General features: G+C 55.4%; 1 protein-coding gene across 4 annotated transcripts in view; it reads right to left on the reverse strand.

Annotated features, from left to right (window-relative positions):
* CACNA2D2 (calcium voltage-gated channel auxiliary subunit alpha2delta 2) overlaps nt 1-19,641 on the reverse strand; it is a 142,752-nt gene that overhangs the window by 65,078 nt on the left and 58,033 nt on the right. For all 4 annotated transcript variants that reach the window (XM_060631079.3, XM_060631078.3, XM_060631081.3 and 1 more), the window contains exon 3: nt 4,935-5,051. In XM_060631079.3, coding sequence (XP_060487062.1) covers nt 4,935-5,051 — 117 coding nt within the window. The remainder of the gene's footprint in view (nt 1-4,934; nt 5,052-19,641) is intronic.

Raw genomic sequence — 19,641 nt, forward strand, 5'->3', positions numbered from 1 at the left:
GGCAGTTTGTGGGGTCTGAAGCCCAGCTGCCCAGATCTAAAGCCTGAATTTGGTGTGGGGCTTAGGGCCAGTGGTTTAAACTCTCTGGGGCTCAATTTCCTCAAATGTAAAATGAGGATACGATACTCTCGGCTTGTAAAGAGGATTTGGAGAGATCTGGAGTGTTCTGGCTCATCGTAGGCTGGGCACCTGATAGGCCAATGATCATGAAAGAGGCCAATGATAAGAAAGAGGCCAATGATCATGGGAGGGAATTATTTCTGCCCATTTTAGGGGAAACATTCTGACTTCTGAATCTACATAAATCATCTGTGGGGCACTGAGAAATATTGAAGCTCAGCCCCATCCCTGGAGAATCTGATGTACTTGGTTTGGGGCGAGGCCTGGGCATCACCATTTAAAATCTCTCCAAGTGACCTCAATGTTCAAGCAGGTTTCAAAACACTGCAGGAAGACAAGGGGCACCTGGGTGGCTCAGCTGGTTGAATGTCTGACTCTTGATCTCAGCTCAGGTCTTGATCTCAGGGTCATGAGTTCAAGCCCTGAGTTGGGCGTGGAGCCCACTTAAAGAAAAAAAGTTTGAAAAACACCATAGGAAGACAAAGGTACAAAGGCACAACGTCTGGAAAGGTCTTGGCCCTGGGAATAGCAGGAGGTACCTGAGGTGGAGCATGGGGAACATGGGCATGGTAGAAGGGGAGAGCTTAAGGACTGAGGTCTCTAGGTCCTGGATCCCCAGTCAAGCCTTTCCACTGCCTCTGGCTTGTTTGAAGTTTGAGGTAAGAGGGTCTCCCCAAGAGCAGGCTCTAGCCACACTGATGTCCCTCAGTGCTCTGGCCTTGGGCTTCCCATTCTCTGGGAACTGAGACAACTGAACCACAATGCCCATGGCCCCACCACTGAGAGGAGGCTGGAACCCCTTGCATTCAGGTCACTCCTGACCTTATCAAGGCTGTATCTCCTCTCACAGCCTCTCCTCTAAGCCACAGAACAGAGGTATCAGGGATGGTGCTGAAGGTGGCACAACCTTTGGGGACACTGTTTTCTTTGTGGCCTTTATAAATGATGGTTCCTGGAGGTATGAGACTGAGACCAGAAGTACTGGGCAGGGATGGTCTCATGTCCCTATTTTACAGAGAGGGATGCTAAGGCTTGGGATGGGACTAGACTGAGTGCTCTGTGAGGGCAGGAGCAGGGCCTGCCCTCCCCCTGCCCACCAGCACCAGCCTGGCACACAGTAGTCCACTAGAGAATGTTGATGACTCATTGGAGGAAAAAAATACAACCAGGAAGAAATGACCTTCTGACAAGGACTGTGTGTCAAGGCCCCAGCAGGGAGGACAACAGAGTCCAGATTTGGGCTGCCTCCAATGTGCTGTAAGTTGCTAAGGCAACTCTGCCTCCAATGTGCTGTAAGAACTCAGGTACCTCCCTCCCTCTCCTGGGACTCAAGACCCTTAGAGAGTGGGCCTTGGCTCAGAGGACCCATCTCCCTGGTAGTAGAATTCATAAAACAGCTCCCCTCCATGTTTCCAAAGCTAAGGCCCTAGCAGGTTTCCTGGACTTGGGAATGCTGGTTGCCTGTGTTGCAAGGCTCCTGACCTGGCCCTGCTCCTTCCCTGACTCTTGCCTGCATAAATCACCTTGTGCAGCTTGGAGAAACTCGTAACAAATGTCTGATTGTCCCTGATTAGATGAGCCAATGAACTTCCGTCCTGTGTTGCTCAGATTTCTCTTTGCAAGTCCCAAATTAAAATTCCAGACCAGAGCAAGAGGATTTAAATTGGATTACTGGATGGGGTCCAGGGAGAGAGGAACAATGGATGGGGGGGCAAGGGGTCCAGGCCCCCACATCCCTGCCTCCATATGCACCCAGGCTGCAAACAAATGTGAAAAAGGAAAGAAGGGCCAGAACTTGATTAAAAGCAAATTTAAAACACAATTAAGACCAAAGCTCATCCTGAACAATTAGGACCAAGGCAGGGGAAGGATGGTTGTCCTCTGCATCCTCTGGGGATATGGACAGAAGCATCTTGTGGGCCTAGAGCCAGAGGCACTGCAGCAGGGGGGTTCATGGCCCAGCAGAGTGCTGGGAAGGTAAGCGTGGTGGGCTCTGTGCACACCTTGGAATCATGTGGGAGTCAAGGGCATGGCTTAGCATCAGAGTGACCTGGGTTCACATCCTGGCCTGATGCATGGCATGTCTGAGTCTCTGTCCCCTCTGTGAAGTGGGCCTCCATCATGGGGTTGCAGTGAGAGTAACCTGTGACAGACAAGACATGGTGAGTGCCCAAACAGTGAATGCCCTTTTCCATCATTCTTTTTTCTTTTATTTGAGAGAGAGAGAGAGAGAGAGAGAGGGAGAAGGAGAGAGAGAAACAGCACATGTGAGAGCAGGGGAGAGGGGCAGAGGGAGAGAGAGAGGGAGAGAAAGGGAGAGAGAGAGGGAGAGAAAGGAGAGAGAGAGAGAGAGAGAGAGAGAGAGAGAGAGAGAGAGAGAATCCCAAGCAGCAGGATCCATGCTCAGAGTGGAGCCTGATGTGGGGCTCGATTTCAGGACCCTGGGATCATGACCTGAGCCAAAATCAAGAGTTGGATGCTCAACCAACTGAGCCCTTCAGGCTCTCCCCCATCATTCTTCTATTGAAAATAATTTGTGGCATGTCAGGCTGGCTCAGTTGGAAGGGCATGCAACTCTTGATGTTGGAGTTGTGAGTTTGAGCCCCACACTGGGTGTAGAGATAACTTAAATAAATTTTAAAAAAATAAGAAGAAAATAATTTGTATTTGGCACCAACTATGTACCAGGCCATGGGCTAGGCTGCAGATGCAGTGGGAAGGAGAGAGACCTCTGCCCTGCCTTGAGGGGCAGGGTCCAGCATGTGGGTGGGGTATAGAGAGAGTTGGGATCAGGACCCAGGCCTTGGGCTCTACCCTCCCTGCCAAGCTATCAAGGTTGATAGTTTGTCTAGAACTGGGGAGAAGAACTTGGGGAGGGACCTCAGATTTGCAGTGTCTGGGGAGGATGGGCAGGGGGCTGGGCCCTGGGCTCCATCTGTGGAGGGCAAGTCAGGTATCTGTCATTGCCACCACTCAGCACCTCTCATTGAGGGAACTGGTCCTAAAACCAAGGTGGGCAGCAGGCCTAAAGGATGCCTCTTCTCAAATTTATCAGAAAGTTTCAACACAAGTTCAGGGCTGGTTGCCCACACTTTGTAAAATGGAGGAAAGTAAGGAAGTAGTGGGCAAATGAGGAGTCTGGAATGAATGGAAGAGAGAGAGAAAGAGAGGCAAGAAAGGAGGGGACAGGATCCAGGTCAGTCCCAGTTCTAGGAAAAGCAAGGAGGGGACATGATATGCTGGATGGATAGGGCAGCAGAATGTTTCTCACAGTCAGGGGAGACACTCTTGCCCTACCCTGGGACTGCTGTCCCAGTTGAAGACTGGGCTTTGCCTCCTCCCCGGGGCAGTTCATTTCTCCACTTGTCTCCCCACCTGTGACCAGGAGATCCTGAAGGTCAGGCTGGACTGGGGCTGGGCTCACTCTGGGTCGTCTGGATCCACCCTGGGTTGGGAGGCCTTCAGGCTCCACTTCCTCTGGGACCCTGGTCCCAGCATGCCAGCCTCCCCCTATTCTATGATTCCAGGTCACACAGGATGGGCAGGGGACCCCAGGGGGATGGCAGGGTCCAGCTCCTGGGGAAGAGGGTTCTCTCCTTGGGGCCTGGATGTGGTGGGGGCTTGAGCTAGGTCACTGACCTGATTTAACCCTGCCAGGCCCCTGGTCTGAGCTTGGGTATGGCTTGTATGGATTTGCTCATCCTTTTAAAAAAAATAGTTTTACTGAGATACAATTCACATACTACAGAATTTACTCACATAAAGTATATAATTCAGTGTTGGTTTTTTTTTTTTTTAGCACATTCAGAGTTGTACAACCATCACCACAATCTAATTTTAGAGTATTTTCATCACCCCAAAAAGAAACCCTGTACCCATTAGCAGTCCCTCCTTATTCCCCCTCCCTTCCAGCCCTAGGCAACCACTAATGTACTTTCCATTTCTGTGGATTTGCCTATTCTGGATATTTCACAGAAATGGGATCACACAATAGGTGGTCTTTTGTGGCAAGCTTCTTTCACTTAGCAGAATGTTTTCAAGTTCATCCATGTTGTCATGTGCATCATCAGTACTCCATTCCTTTTTATTGGACTCCTCTTTTTGACACAGGCTGAGGCTGGGGCAGTGGCAGCTGTGCCTCTGATCTGCGGGCAGCTTAGACACTCTCCCTCATTTACTGCACAACCTTGTAGCTCTAGAAGCCCCTCCCCACCTGCACTCCCTTGGAGTGGGTGGAGTTCGACAGGCCTGCTGGCTTTGTACAAGTGGTCAGTGCAGCTGAGTAGGGTCTGTCAACTCCCAGAATGGCAGCACCTTGGAGCTGACAGGCACAACCTCTCTAAGATTAGAGGGGGAGAGTGAGGCTCAGAGGGAGGCAGAGAAACATTCAAGGTCATGGGCAGAGCAGGGGCTCCAATCCCTAGCATTGCATGGCTTCCACATTCTCTGTGGGGCATTTGGGGCCGTTCCACATCCCCCCCCCCCCCCCCCCATCAGAGCTGCAGCCTAACCTCCCAGCCATCAGCAGATGCTCACCCAGGGCACGCTCATAGAAGAGAGGAATCTGAGAACTCCAAGCCTGTCTGGGCCCCACCTTCATGCCCGCACAAGAGCCCCAAGACCCCAGGTCACCCTCCAGATAAAACTGTTCCTGCCATTGCTGCCCACAGTCCAGGTGGGCACAGCCCTGCCAGTGAATTCAGCCTGAATACAGAGGGCCAGGAGGGCCACGTGTTCACGCTGGGTAGGCACACTGCCCACACAGTGCAGAGCCACTCGCCTGGCCCTCCCTCAACCCACATAACTGCACCTACCTTCAGGGCCTGCACCTTCCTGTCCAGCAGGCTCTCGATGTCTCCTGCCACCTTCTCCACCAACTTCTGAGGCTCGTTCTCCTGCACCTCAAACAGATTCCGGTTGTCCTTGTAGATCTAGAAGGAAGCAGGAGCCAGGGGTGAGGCCAGGGTGGTCCCACATTTCCATGTCACAGCCCCTTCATATCCCCCCTGCACAGTATGATCCAGCCCTTGGCCCTGACCCAACTCTGGCTCTGGCCATTCGGAGAGCATGGATGTCTGAGGGTTGGGCCCACTGCCCTCCTGAACTTGAAGAAAGGCTACTACAGTCATGGGTTTCACAGCTTGCCCTGGTTGTGGCTGGTGGGATGGGGTTGTCACTGCCTTCTCTGGGACTCAGGGTTCCTCCTCCAGGAGCCATGAGCAACAACCGCATGACTAGTTCAGAGTGGCTGAGAGCAGCAGAGGCGGAAGGGTGGGTTCAATAGGAGGCAGGGTGTGTGTGTTGGGGGGGAGGGGGGGAGATGGGACCAATAAGCATACACGGCATACCACATGCCTGCTGACATGAGGACACTGTCACACTCACTACACCACATATGCATCACATATAGCCACCCCTATACCCTTTTTTGCTGGTGTTGCCCCAGGGCATTTACAGAAACTGCAGTGGGGACTCTAGGCACCCCTAGGGGTTTCTCTCTCATTCAGCGCACAGAATATGGGGGCAGGGACCAGGGAAAAGGAGGCATGTGGGGAGGATAAATCTGCCCCTCTCTCCTTGAGAACTGGGTCTGTGCACACACTCACGTGGGGGTATAAAGCTGACAGTCTGCATCTGCATGCGTGAGTGTGTGTGTTATGGCTCAACACACATCCATCTGTGTGCATGTGCCTGCATGTTGGGGGTAGGATGGGGTTAGGGCCTCTAGATGAAGCCTGGGGCTTATATGTGAGTCAGAAGTGAATTCAGCCGGCCTCTTTGTTCCAGGCTGGGGTCTTGGGTGTCTGCACATGCATGGATGTGTGCATGTGCGTACGTGTGTGTGCATTGTACACTCACGTGTGTCCATCCAAATGACCCCAGGAGGTCTGCTCCCAAAGCTGACTCCTTCACAGAGGTCATATGCCACTACTGAACTGATGCCATGGGGCCACGCCATTGGGCAGTGCAGAACCAGAGGAATTCAGAGAGGAGAAGAGGTGATGAGGAGGAGATAAGGAGGTGGGAGAGGCAGCTGATGAGAGACAGACAGGCAGGCAAGATAAGGTCGGAGAGTGACAGCCAGACGAGGGGGAGATAAGGCCTCCAGCAGTTGATGGGGGAGGAGGTGGGGGATCAGGCACCAGAGCCCCTGCCCTGCTGCCCACTCAGCACCCAGCAGTCCAAGGGTTAAAGTGCCACACAAAGCCAGCTCAGGCAGTCTCCTCCTCCTGCCGCCCCCCATCCCTCCCGGCTTCTCTTTTCTTTTTGTCCTTCTCTTAGAACAAAATAATTTGTGGAGAATTCGCTCCTTCCCACAGAGCAGTGCCGATTAGAGGGCGAGGCATGAGGCCTGGACGCAGGGCCAGGGAGGACGGAGGCCCCAAGTGGGCATCAGGCCAGGCTGTTCCCTGGGTTCCCTGGGCTGGGCCTCAGGGCAGAGGCCCCCAGACAGAAGATGGTGATGGAGACAGAGATCAAGGAGGAGTCTGAGTCTGGGGTCACTGGGAAATGTGGAGAGCCTGGAGTGCAGTGCCCACTGTTGGGGGGAATTGAGGCTCAGAAACAAGAAAGGACAGGTCAAGTCCACACGACTCTGAGTGGCAAAGCCAGGTCCTCCTGGACCTCTCCTTCCCGGGTTTCAGGGCTTTAAAAATACACCCTTTCCCAAGCATGAGCTGCTGGCCTGGAGCTGGGACACCCTGGGCTTGTTGAGGCCAGCTATACTGGCTAAAGCCTCGGCCGAGTGCACCCTGGCCCACTTGTGCCAGCAGGGGGCGCAGCTGCCTGGCTTCTCTGGGTAGGGGATGAAGTTCGGACACCTGACTCTCCTGTCAAGGTCATTCCCAGGTGTCCCAAACAGGGCTGTCCATAGCCGCGGCAGTCCTGGATCAGAGGCTGGACCAAGCAGCCTCCTGACAACTCTCCTCTGGGAGCCCCGGAGTTCCTCCCCACAGGATCTAGGGTAGCCCTTGCAGCATCGCATGGTGACTAAGACAGGGCTCAGGAGCCATAGAGGGAGTGGGTCTCCAGGTGGCAGGGTCACACCCCAGGGCCCTGAAAGGTGGCATAAGGGCTTGAAAGCAGGAACCCTGCTAAGAGTCACCTCACGTCTGAACCTTGGTGTCCGATTTACTAAGTGAGAGAACAGCAGTCCCCTCTCTGCAGGCTGATGGAGGACTGCAAAGAACCTACACTATTGTCGCTGCTGCTATTGTTGAGGATCACCAGAATTCTGCAGAAGGAATCACAGTCCCTCCCTGCCTCCACTCTCTCTGCTATATCTGTACACTAAGGATCTGAAGCCATTGGCTCCCATTCCTGGGCAGACAGCCGTGGTCTCCTGGGGTTGGCTCGCCCCCAGCCCCACCCTCTTCCCAGGCCTTCCTGGGAAGCCCCTCTCCAGCCATACTGTTCTTGTCTCCAACACCTCAGCCTGGGCTCGAGAGGTGACAACAGGGGAGCCTAGACACAGAGACGCCACTGATACAGCCAAAGCCAGCTCCCTTCCAGCTCTCCCCAGGCACTGGGCCGGTGTGTAATGGACCCTTGGCAAATGCATATGCCCAATTCCCTGCTCAAGAGCAGAGCTCTGCGACCAGCTAGACCTCAGTCTGACTCATATTCCTGCTTGCAGTTGTGCTACCCCTTGGAACCTGGTGCTTCATCTGCCACACTTTCTTCCTGTCCCAAGGACCCTCTATGACATCTTTCTGCTGGCCCCCGGTATCAGCATTGGTGGCCTCTCCAGCCCATTGACTTGGTGTGTCCCTGCAGGCTTCTGGGTCCCCAGCCTATGCTGATGCCCACTACCACACCTTTGCTCATGCTGTCCCTGTTCCCCGTCTGCCTTCCCTGCCTTTCTAAATCCTCTCTAGAGCAAGGGTGGTAAAATGGGCTAGAAGGAGTTTCTGGAGAGATGAGGGCTGAATCCTAGAGCTTCAGGGCCTGGTCAAACTACCAGCCAAGCCTGTGCCCCAGTCCCAAAAGAGCCCCTGAGACATAGTAGCCCTTGTTCCTTCTATCCCGAGTGCTTCATCCCTCTAAACATTCCCCTGAACCTGTTCCAGGTGCCCCTGGCTCCTGGGGGTGGGACCTGAGCTGAGCCCTGTGTCCCAGGGAGATCTGAGTGACACCATTCAGCAGATGGTCCCACCCTGGGAGATAGGGCATCTCTCCATTGATGCTGTCTGAGGAGGTGCTTTCTACCTACAGGCCTAGCAGGAAGCCTGGGAGACCCCAGGGCAGAAAGTATGCCAGGGCTGGCTCCCCTTGAGCCCCAGCCTCTAGCCCTGGTCCCTGGGGTCAGCTTAGAAGCAACAGACAGGCCAGGGTGCAGGGCCTCAACAACCACAGCAGGACTGCATGCCCGCTGGTGTCCTTGGCCCAGCAAGCTAATTGGAAAAACCAAACAGCTCCCACAGCAGCACAGCCTCCAAGGCCCCGACTTCTGCACAGGCGGCTGGACTGAGGAAAGATTTGGGGGCTCACAGGTCTACAGGTTGTTGCAGCTCGGCACTGGCCATGATGGGGGAGGAAGAGGCAGGGGCTCTATCCCACAGAGATGGTGAACGGTAGTGGGTCAGGGCAGCAGACTGGCAGACAGGCTGGCTGGAGCCAGGTGAGCATATGGAGGTGGGGTGGGGGGAACAGGGCTGGGAGCAGGGGTGGCTGAGACGCCAAGGGATGACAATTCAGAGGCAGCTTGCAGCCCTTTGTTCACAAGAGTCCCTGGCTCCCCTCAGATACCTATGGCTTCCTCCCCTGAGGGCACCTCCCCCACTCAGTGATGGAGACCTGTCCCTCTATCTCTCCCCTCATCTCTTCACCTCTCTCCCTGTGCGTCCCAGTACTGGCCTCAACCCCAACCCTCTCTCAGCTCGAGTGATTCTTTAGTTAAGTGGCATATCTGGCCAGCCTTTCGGCCTAAGATTTTAAGGGCTTGTGGAGGCCAAGGTCAGGGGCCCCAGAACCTCTGCCCAGCCCCCCTGCTTCCCTGGGGGGCCTCCACATAAAGAGGAGCCTAGAGGACACCTGTAGATACGACGACTTTGGGCAGGAAGCCTGGATGCACACAGGGGCAGGCAGAGCCACCCTCGTCCCCACAGCTCCCAACAGTCCTGACTCGGAGTGGGGTCAAGTTCTGAGGTACCTGGAAACAGAGACAGCCATCACAGGAGACAAGAGACCCCAGGACTGGAGACCTGGACGCCCCCAGTCATACTGGAGAGGCTCTTTGCAAAGTCCCAGAACCAGCGGCAGTGGGGCCTGGCCCTGAGCCAGCACCTAACCTGCCCAGAGACAGTAGGAAGGTGGGGAGAAAGGAGAGTAAAAGGAAGGCGAGGAGGGGAAGGAGAGGAGGGCAAAGGGGGAAGAGGGACAATGGAGGCCCCGGGAACGATGCTGTTCACGGAGTGCTGGCTCTGGCCACCCTGGGGCAGATGTTTTCACACCTGGCCTCACTGATCTTGGACAACCCGAGGAGGTACGCTTCTGATCATGTCCATGTAGCAGACAGGGCACTGAGGGTCAGAGAGCTTAAGTTATACAGTAGAGATCAGATTCAAACCAGATCTGTCTGACCCAAAACCCTTGCTTCAGGTCACAATCTGTGCACTTCGGTTCCCTGCACTTATTCCTGTACTTGAAGGTGAGGCACAAGGTGAGGGAACCAGGGTCACACTGAAGGCCTCCATTCTGGAGAGAAGGAGGGGCGGACTGGCAGAACCAGCCTGATGGACTATATAACCACCCAACACTGGGAGTAAAACCAGGTGCATGTGAGGCTCCTCTCCGCAGCGAAGGTGAACGGGCCCTAATCTCTGGAAAATTAAATCAGAAAGAAAATGGAACGAGAAAGATTTGACACAGGCTGGGCCCTGCTGCTGGCTGTCTCCTCACAGGCCCAGGCTCAGTTGGGTGTTCAGCTACCCGGGTGCTCCAGCATCCTGGCTCCCTCCCACCACTCAGGTTACTGGGCAGGGCATGGGCAGGGCACAGGGAGTGGAGCCCCACAATACGACCTCCCAGGTGATTTGCTATTCTCTAACCCCCTCCAGTCATGTCTCAGTATCCAGTCCCCGGTCTTGAAAGGAGCAGCTGGTGAGGGTCCTAACCACCTAGCCCTCATGCCAACAGGCCCCTGCACGGAGAACAGCAAGGGGACCACAGATGGTGGGCTGGGCCCCCTGAGGCCAGCCCACAGGGGCAAGCACTGGAAAGGCCACAGGGTCATAGGGATTGGAATGGGTCACACTTGTGCCAGGATCAGGAGAGCCTTGGGTCGGAGGATAGGGAGCTCCTGGTGGCTTAGGGACCCTGAGCTGGGCCAAGAGGTGGGGGAAACTGGTAGTGATTAGCTCAGGGACCCCAGCCAGTCAGGGCAAAGCTGGATCTCAGGCCTCCAACCTCACTCCCGCCAGACTGTTGCCCATCTCCTGCCTTTGCAGGGAAAATTGAGGGTATTGACACGGCTGTTAATCACCCTTGAAGGCCATAGGATCAATGGAGTAGCCAGGTACCTGTGGTCCCCTCCCACTGAGAGCACTCAGGACTTAGGAGAGATCTAGGACAGATGCAGGACAGGTGGCAGCTCCTGGGCTCTCCCTTTACCCAAACCCTGAGCGCCACAGCTCAGGTCCTGATGGGACAAGGGGGGCTGCCCCATAGTGGGTGCATAAAAACCCTAACCCAGCTGCTCTGGAGACAGTCCAGGCCCTGGACTATGTGTGTGGCTGACAGCTCTCTGCAGCCAGGGTGTAGCCCCTCCCTGGCCTACCTAGTGCGGGACTTACAGTAAAAGCAAGGGCAAGGGACCCTCAGAGCACACAGCTGGTGCACAGGCAGGGGACTATGTGCCACTTGGTCACATGTTCATCAGCTGCTGACATTCACCGGCTGCCACAGTAGTTCTCATGTGGCCATGCCACACTGCCACCATCCTGTGGTGGGTTGGTTCCATAGTTAGCCATATATGGTGTCATGTCACAAGCAGGGTTTGTACATGATCATGCTGGTTGCCACATTACCAACCTTCATACTGAATAGGGATTTCCTGGAATGAACCGTCTATTTAGAAGAAGTCATGGACACCACCCAGGCCATTACAATGTGGTCCTATGGGGGCTGCAATGGAGAACATGAAGGCAGTGTGGGAGCAGAGAGGAGGGCTCCTGGCCTGGCTTTGAGGAAGAGGTCAGGATGTGGCCCTCCTGGGTGGCCCATTATTTGCTCCATTTACTCCCCACCCCACCCCCATGTCCTTACATTTCCACTGGGGCATGCCATATTCACGCCACCGGTTCTAGGGCCTTCTTGAGCTCGGGGCAGCAGAGATGGACCAGATCTTGTCCTTGCCTTCCTAGGACTCACCATCCAGAGGGGACAGGTGTCCCTTTGGACTGCCAAGGACAGAGGGGTGGCAGCAGGAAGAGGTATGCAAGAGACACTGGGAATGGGGCTCACCTGCTTGAGTACAGCCAGCTGGGGGGGGGGGGTTACTGTCAAGGAAAGGATTGGGATGGCTTTACAGGGGAGAGTCTGAAAGGCTGGGTGGAGTCTGCCAGACTCAGGGGTGGCCAGGGAACAGTGAACCGGGCAGGAGTAATGGCAGGTGCAGAGGCTGGGAGGAGGGAACATCAGTGGACTGTTCAGTAGCAGGAGCACAGGGGCTTGTGGAGGGCAGAAGGGAGGCTGGGGGACAGACTGTGAGCAGACAGGGAGGTTACATAAGCCAGGCAGCTCAGGAGAGGGAGCTGGGGCCTAGATCACAAGGTGAGAAGGCCTTGGTGGCTCAGCGGACCCTGGGCCCCCAAGAGGCAGCCAGTAGGAGCTCTCACCAGCAGATTTCCCTTGGAAAAACTCATAGGGGCACAAAGCCCCCGCCACCACCCCCAGCAACGCCTCCCTGTTTTTAAAGTTAAAGTTTCGTTGACTGTCATCCATTACCGCAATTAGTACATTATGTCTAATTATGCAATTAGTGTAAAAAGTGCACTTGCTGCTGAGAATGGGAAATTACGCTGCCTCGTTACGCTGTAAAATCCATGTCATAAAAAGGCTCAATCTCTTGTTTTTCAAAAGACACAAACCCAACACAAAACAATAAACCAAATCCTCCCAACTGAGCTAGGGCCAGTCTGTGCAGCCCTCCCTGCACTTGCTTCCATGTAGACCCCCACCTCTGCGAGGCCTGCCCCGCATACACCCCAGGGCAAGACATGGCCAGCCACAAACACAAGCTGTTTGCGTGACCATTCCTGGGTGTGGCCCATCTTTGCTCCTCTGAAACAGATGTGAATTTCTAAGCTGACTTTAAAACCGTGGTAATCCTGATTATCCAACCATTATTCCAGACTTGACTTGGAACAAGGCCTCTAGTGTTAAGGCCTATGTATTTCAGGTGAGAGCAGTCCCGGGTAGGGGGGCGGGCATGGCTCCACCCGGCTCCAAGCAGAAGTCCTTTCTCCAAAGTTCCTGAGGGCACAACTCTGAGGTCCCTAATGGCACCTGTGAGGAGAGGGTCATATTCCAGCTCAGGGAAAACTGGAGGAACTTTCTCACACTCAAGGCTCCCAAACCCTGGGAACATTGCCTGGATAGATAGGGAGCTCCCTGTCACAGGAAGCATGCAAGTCCAGCCATCAGGGGTGCTGAGCAGGAATTCACTCATGGTCACCCTGCACAGTGGGCTGGACTCTAGGCTGTTATCGTCAGACAGCAGCATCCCTATGGCTGTGTGCCTACGTGAAGTTTGCAGTCTGACCTTTCTCCCTAGGTTCTGGCTTCCTTGGTGGTCAAACAGATAGTCTGTGGACAGGTGGGAAGTGAGAAAGGAATCTGACTGGAGGGTGGTGTGTCACTACCACAGAGGTGACAATGTCAAATGGCCAAGTCCATGGGGGCTAGCAGGACACACTCCAATGTCCCTGACTGCCATGTCAGCACTGGGCACCTGTGTGTCTCAAAAGGGCGATACAGTGCCATGGAGACTCCTGCCCAGCCAAGAATCTGCCCTCACTTCATGGAGATGATGCACAGACCAGCTGAGCTCAGATAAGGTGCTCACAGAGCAGAGAACCAGAAACATGGAGTCCCAGCATCCTAGGGTCCATGGGACACCAGGGCCCCTGCAACGGCACCCACTTGCAATGTGCACCCACTAGTTCTGGGTGCCATCCACACCCCACTGGGAAGCACTCACTGAGAAGTCAGCTGGATTGTGGGGATGGAGGGGGCGTGGGTCTAAACTCAAGGCATGGGTCCCAGACAGTTCCAGCCTTTGTCTACTCTTCCTCCAGGCCTTTGTCTACTCAGGTGCTCTTAAACAGCCAGGGAGCGTATCACAGCTCAACCACATGGACACCAGAGGAGACTCTCAGGGCCCCTGTCCTCCTGATTTGGTCCAGGATAGCATCAGGAGGGGGACTTGAGCCCGAGGGGAATGGAACTGTAGGCAGATCCGGGGCCCCTGCTGGCTCCCCGCCCTGAGCAGGGAGCCACCGGCTGTCGGCTGTCGAGGCAGCTGGGAGGGAAGCTGTGCCCAGCACACCAGCCGGCACGGGGGAGTGTGAGTAAACACACCCGCGCTTCCCAACTCGTGTGGCTGGTGTAGGCGCCTGTGTTTATGGGAAACAGGTTATCTGTGCCAGCGTCTGGGCCCCTTTGCCACCCACCCTGGCTCAGCTCTCTCCTGCTGCCTCCCTACCCAGTGGGCCCTGCCTGCCTTCCCCTAGGACTCCTTAGCCTCTGAGCTTTGGAGGGACAACAGTGAGGACAGGCCCTCCCCTCCAGGAGGTGAGACAGGGCTCTGCACTTAACCCACTGAGTCAGAACAATCCCCACAGGCAGGTATGGTTGTTGTCCCCATTTTACAGCTAAAGAAACCAAGGCTCTGGCAGCTGGACAAATGGGTTGGCAACTAGGCAGTAAGTGGAGGGGCCCATGACACTGGCTTCTCAAGTTCCAGCCATCAGTTCCAGGTCTCAGGGCCAGAGTCCCCCATCCCCTGGCAAGTCTGGTCTGCCCTTTACCTGGCTCACCACCTTGAGGAGCCCTGGTCCAACATGGCCTTGGAAGTGGACCCTGCCCTCAAGAGCAGGGCACACGGCCCCTCTCTCCCACACAACAGCCTGAGGAGAAAGACCCCAGGGCCTAGTCACTGGCCTGCCATCTGGCCTCTTAAATCCCTTCCCCCTCTGAGCCCGTCTTGGTTCCTATGGGGCCCCCCTCCTGCCTCTCTGGGCAAGAGTCCTGGCAGGGCAGGGTGAAGGGTTACAGGAGTCAGTGTGGGTAGAGGCTCCAGTGAATCCTTGGTGGTCCCGGGAGGGCTCCTAATCATTTTTACAGCTCTAGCTGCCATGGAGGTCTTATCTAAATGACTGTCCTTTGGCCCAGAGTGGCGGGAACTTACCCCCATAAACACCCTCATGAGATGGGTTTGAAGGTGGGCCTGAGGCACAGTTCTGAGGGCCAGGGAGCGAAGGACAAAGACTGCTTCCTTTGCCCACATCACCTCCATTCCACCCCTCCTAGCAGGGAGGGCAACCCTCTTCAGGGGCTGGGAAAGGTCTCTCAGGGAACCCCAGAATGGCCAGAAACCGACCTTGCCCTCCCAAGCTTTCTGGGAGAATGTGGGTTCACCTGATTTTCCTTTATCCGCCCCCCTCCCTGACCTGTGACAAGGGCATGAGGAGGTGCTCAGCAGCTGGATGGCTTCTTATCTCAAAGACGAGGCAACTGAAGTGGCAGAAGGGTAGAATCTGTCCAAAGGGGAGCCCTTCCTGGCCCCGAGTCCCCTCCACTTACAGCCAAGAATGGCTAAAAAGCCATGGCCCGAATCCTGGCTCTGCTCTTCACGAGTGGCGTGCCTTCGCATAAGCCTTCACCCTCAGCATCCACACAGCCTTTGAGCTGCTTTGTGGGGTGTTCCTCAACAATGAAAGGTCAAATGCAAGGTGCTGCCGGCTTCTTGTGGGGCCTCCTTCCAGGGCTGCTCCCGAGGCCCTGAGAGTTTTCCCTGCCCCATGCTGTCCTGCAGGGCTAGCCTCTCCAGGCCTTGCAGGCTGGAAGTCTGCCCTTCGCTGCTGAAACTCGCTGCTGAAGATGTTGCCAAATAATGACAGCACCAATCACAGAGAGAGGACCTCAGGCTGACTGCTCTTATGAAAACACGAGATCTTCACGCATCAGGTATGGGGGAGAAAGACAGAGACAGAGGTGAGACCGGGAGGTGGCTGTGGCCTCCCATAGTATCAAAGGGGCAAGGTCACTGAAGGGTCCTGCCCCATCCCTGGGCACACACTGTAGGTCCAGGCACATCCACCAGATCTTGCAGACCAGCTCGCACACGCTGACCTCACTACATTCATGCCCAGTGCTAGAAAGCTGCTTCGGACCTTGCCAGACCTCATAGTTAGGCTCACAGAGAAAGCACCACAGCCTGGACAGACCCAACAACTGTCACGAATGTCACCTGGGTGACGCTCCGTGGGTTTCCATCCATATGTCAAAAGGTGGTCTGTAGCCATTTGAAATGTTTTAAGCAGTGAAACTTCTCTGGTCCCAGGATGGTTGGGGCTACCTGAAGGTCATGGCCCTAAATCCTCCTGCTGGACACAGCAATGGACAGTCTCCTAACAGCAAGGGTGCTGGGCCTGGTGAGGGCAAGGGCACACCTGACTGACAGTGGCTTCTGGATCAGGTCTCCAGGAGGGTCACAGTGCTCAAGTGTCAGGCACTGATAAATCAGTGGGTACAGAGCCAAGCTGGTTCCTGCCCATGGTGAGTGTGCAAGTGAGTGTACCAGGGAGCACAGCCATGCCGGCTATCTTGTCCACATCCTGCGCCAGCACCTCCCAACCCCATCTTTGTCCTTTCCCTCATTTTTCTTTTATTTTTCTCCTACTTCCAATTTATAGGCTCTTCTCGAATTTTATGTATCCCTGTAAGTGCCCTTAAATCTTCTGTAGAATTCATTGGAAACATACATAAACAAACACACAGTACTTAGACACGGAAGCCTTGTACATGCTGAAGCCACACTCAGGACAGGAACACTTCAGGGACGTGTGTGCAACAAGGACAAGCACATGCTGGGGACACACGCCACAGGGGACCCATTCTCTCCCATCATTCACAGGCTTTCCTGAGCCCTCATAGGAAAGTTCCCACATGTGGACAGGAAAAATTCAGAGTGGCCACCACACAAGGATTTCCCAGAGCTAGGGGGTCAGTGATCTCCACACCCACTCCCAGCTGGGTGCTCCTGAGCAGGCTCTGGTCTCTCTCTGTACCTCAGTTTCCCCTCACCACACTGTGGGGAGGGAGGGACCATCTTTGATGCCCTGAGTTCCGGGTTCTCCCTCCATAAGAACCCCAGTGGCCACTGGGGCCAAAATTTGTCTTTACTGTGCCCGCACACACTGTTTGCACCGTGAGGGCCCTTGGTCTGAACAGCCATGAACTTCGAAGTTAAGCGTACTCTGCTCAGGGGAGGCAGATGCTGTGTCTAGGCTCGCAGTCTAGGTGGGCCACCTCCTCAGTGGGGTAGAGATTGCCATGGGAAATGTGCCAACACCAGTGGGGCCCATGAGAGTGTCCATGCTGGCCGTCTACTGTATCAAACTCTCACAAGCCCTAGTCATTGTCCCCATTTCACAGGCAAGGCCACTGAGGCACAGAGTAATTAGAGCTGGGATTCAGTGACTACACAGACTAATCACACACTGGAGCACAGACTGTGTTCCAGACTGCCCCCTCCACCTCCCAGCAGGTGGTCTCCATTCCATGGGAACCTGTGATCCTCCACAGCCCTAACCCTGCCCCCCCCCCCTCTCCGCTCCTCTCTCTGGGAAGCCACTTTTAATTCCCCCTCAGCTAGGCCCATGGGGCCTTTTGCCTCGGGGCTATGAAAGTCAGTGGGGGTCAGCTAAGTCCAAGGTGTTTGCAAACTTTACTCTGTTTTAAATGTTCCTGGAGAGCTCATCTCAAGGGCACCTAGGTGAACCCTCGCAGGAAATGCAGCCCCTTCAGCAAAACAAGCCCCTAATTCATCTGCCCAGGATCATTCACTCAGATCGATGCATGGTGCCAACTGAATCCTCAGTGGCCCCACCAGCACCCAAAGAAACCATCAGGCCCTGAGGCCTGTCATTCGCCCAGCCTGTCTGCCCAGTGGGATTGTGGGGAGGACAAGCAAAGATCTGCACTGGGCCCAGTGGTGGGCACGCTCCCAAAGAGGTGCTTCTACCTGCAGGAAACCATTCTGGCCTTGCCGGTATGGAAGTCTAGGACCTCAGGATATAGATAGGCAAACTGAGGTCCAAGAGGGAGGGGTGAGCAGCAGGGCAGGGCCAGGAGGACCCAGGTTCAAGCTGCTGGCACCTCCTTCCGTGCTAGGGAAGTCGGGGAAGACTTTCCAGGAGAGGAGTGGGAATAGATAGGCAAGAGAGAGTGTCCACCAGGCAGGTGAATGGCAAACAAAGGTAGAGAAGAATGAGCAGCTAGCCATGAGGCTGTGAAGGAAGCTGCTGGGCGGAGGTGTCTAGTGCCAGGGCAGAGGCAGCTTCATCCCCTCACTGCAGCCTTGGGGGCCGGTCTGCCAGCATAAACTCTTTGAGAACTGTGGGGTCACCTGGAGGACTGGGGATGGGAGGCCTGGGTCTCTGGCCCCTCCACGCCACGCCTAGGTGCCTGCCAGGTCTTAGCAGCGACGATTCTCTGGGCTCCTGCGTCCTCTGCTCGGCGACCTCCAGGAGGAGGGAGGGACGCCTGAGCTTCTAGCTCTGTCAAGGGCTCCCTGAGCAAGGAGGCGACGAGGGCAATGATGCCAGCAGGACAAGAGCGGAACAAATTGCCCCAATTATGTAAGGCGGCCCTATTTCCTCCTTAGCAGGGAGAGGAGACCAGGGAAGCCATGTTCCCCTCTACCCCACTCCCACCCATGCCACTGGGCCTGCTGGGAGACCCTTCGGGGGGGGGGGGCACTGACAGGTCCCCTTAGCAAAGTCTATAAGCCCAGGTCACTGGGGGTGCTGGGGAAGGATCCTGGGGAAGGACTCCATGGGCCCTTTCCTGGGGCTTGCAGGATGGGATCAGGGCAAGAGGCATGGGTCTGCCCTGTTCAGTCACTGTTCCTTGAGTATCTCTGAGTGTAGCCTAGCCCCTCTGGTTTGCCTTGTACACTGCCTTGCCTGTACACTGGGATGGGCAGTCCATGCCCCAGGCCTCTCCCCTTCTCTGGCCACCATGGAGCCCTGGGGAACTCTGAGCCTTTCCAGAATCTGACTACAGTTCCTGCCCTGCCATACCCCTACCGGGACATGTTCAGGTCTGTTCTTCTTAGTGCTCCGCAGGGGTCCAAGCAGGAAGCCCCTTCCTCCAGCCTCCAGAACCGGGCTAAGGTGCCAGACAGCCGCGACCTCAGCATGGCCTCCAGACTGCCCCTGCCATGAACACAGTCTAGCCTTCACTCCAACCCCGGGGGCTTGGACCCCTCTAAGTTGCGGTCTCTTTCTCCATCCTGGGAGAGTACCCTGGGAAGCACTGGAGATGCCCCAGACCAAGGCCCTGAGGTAGTGCCCTGCTTCTCAACTCTACCTGGGCACAGGTAGTCTGCACGGGCCCCTCTTGCAGCTGGGAACCAGACGTGCTCTGGCCCGGAGGGCTGGCAGGCCAAGCTGTCTGGGAAACCCCTCCTATACAGCACCATGCTTTGCTGGGCTGCCAACATACCATGAAGCCCGGGTATCAGGCTCTCTGAGTTTACAGTGCTAGCAGGTTAAGGTTGCTAAACTGCAAATTTATCTCCTGCCATAAATGCAGGCAACGCAAGAGCTGGGAGCCAGCGTATGTGCCTGAGTGTGTGCCTGTACGTGTATGTTAGAAGGCATCATGTGTAGTGCACAGCAGAGTGTGTGTACACAAAAGGAGGATGGTGTTCCTGTGAGTGTGCAATGCATGCCCAAGCATGTGTTACAGTGTGTGTCTAGGAGCACATATCCTGGCGTGCATTCTTCCAGGCTCACATGTGCATGTGGGGGGAAGTCTCACTGCGAATGAAAGGGGTGCACCCTTTCCTGAGTGCAGCCCCAAATCCCCCATCCCTCTGCCCAAGTACTGCACACAGTAGGCCTCAGGAAGCATCTGTGTGCATACTGTGCTTACGACAGACCCAGGGAGTCCTTGAGCCCCCCAGTCTTTTGTCTCTCTGCCTGTCATCTCAAAGGGAGTAGAGCCCAGCCCTGGTTACATATTCACACTGGGCTGGTGCCTCCTTCCAGCCACTGACCCCACAGATACAGAAGCCCCCCCTGTCTGACATGCCAGGCTGCACTGAGAGAGCCCCCAGGGCACAAATTCCCTCCTGTGTGTGTGGGAGCCACAATGGGGCCATGGGACTGGGACTGGGCGAGCCTTCCTGCCCACCCCCACTCCCAGACAAGAGGATCTAGAAACACCATGAAAACAATTGATCTCCTTGCTGATAGTGGGTGAGAAAAAAATTACCTTTCTCTAAACACT

Source organism: Panthera onca, chromosome A2 (genome assembly GCF_046562875.1).
Source record: "Panthera onca isolate mPanOnc1 chromosome A2, mPanOnc1 haplotype 2, whole genome shotgun sequence".
NCBI classification, from domain to species: Eukaryota; Metazoa; Chordata; class Mammalia; order Carnivora; family Felidae; genus Panthera; species Panthera onca.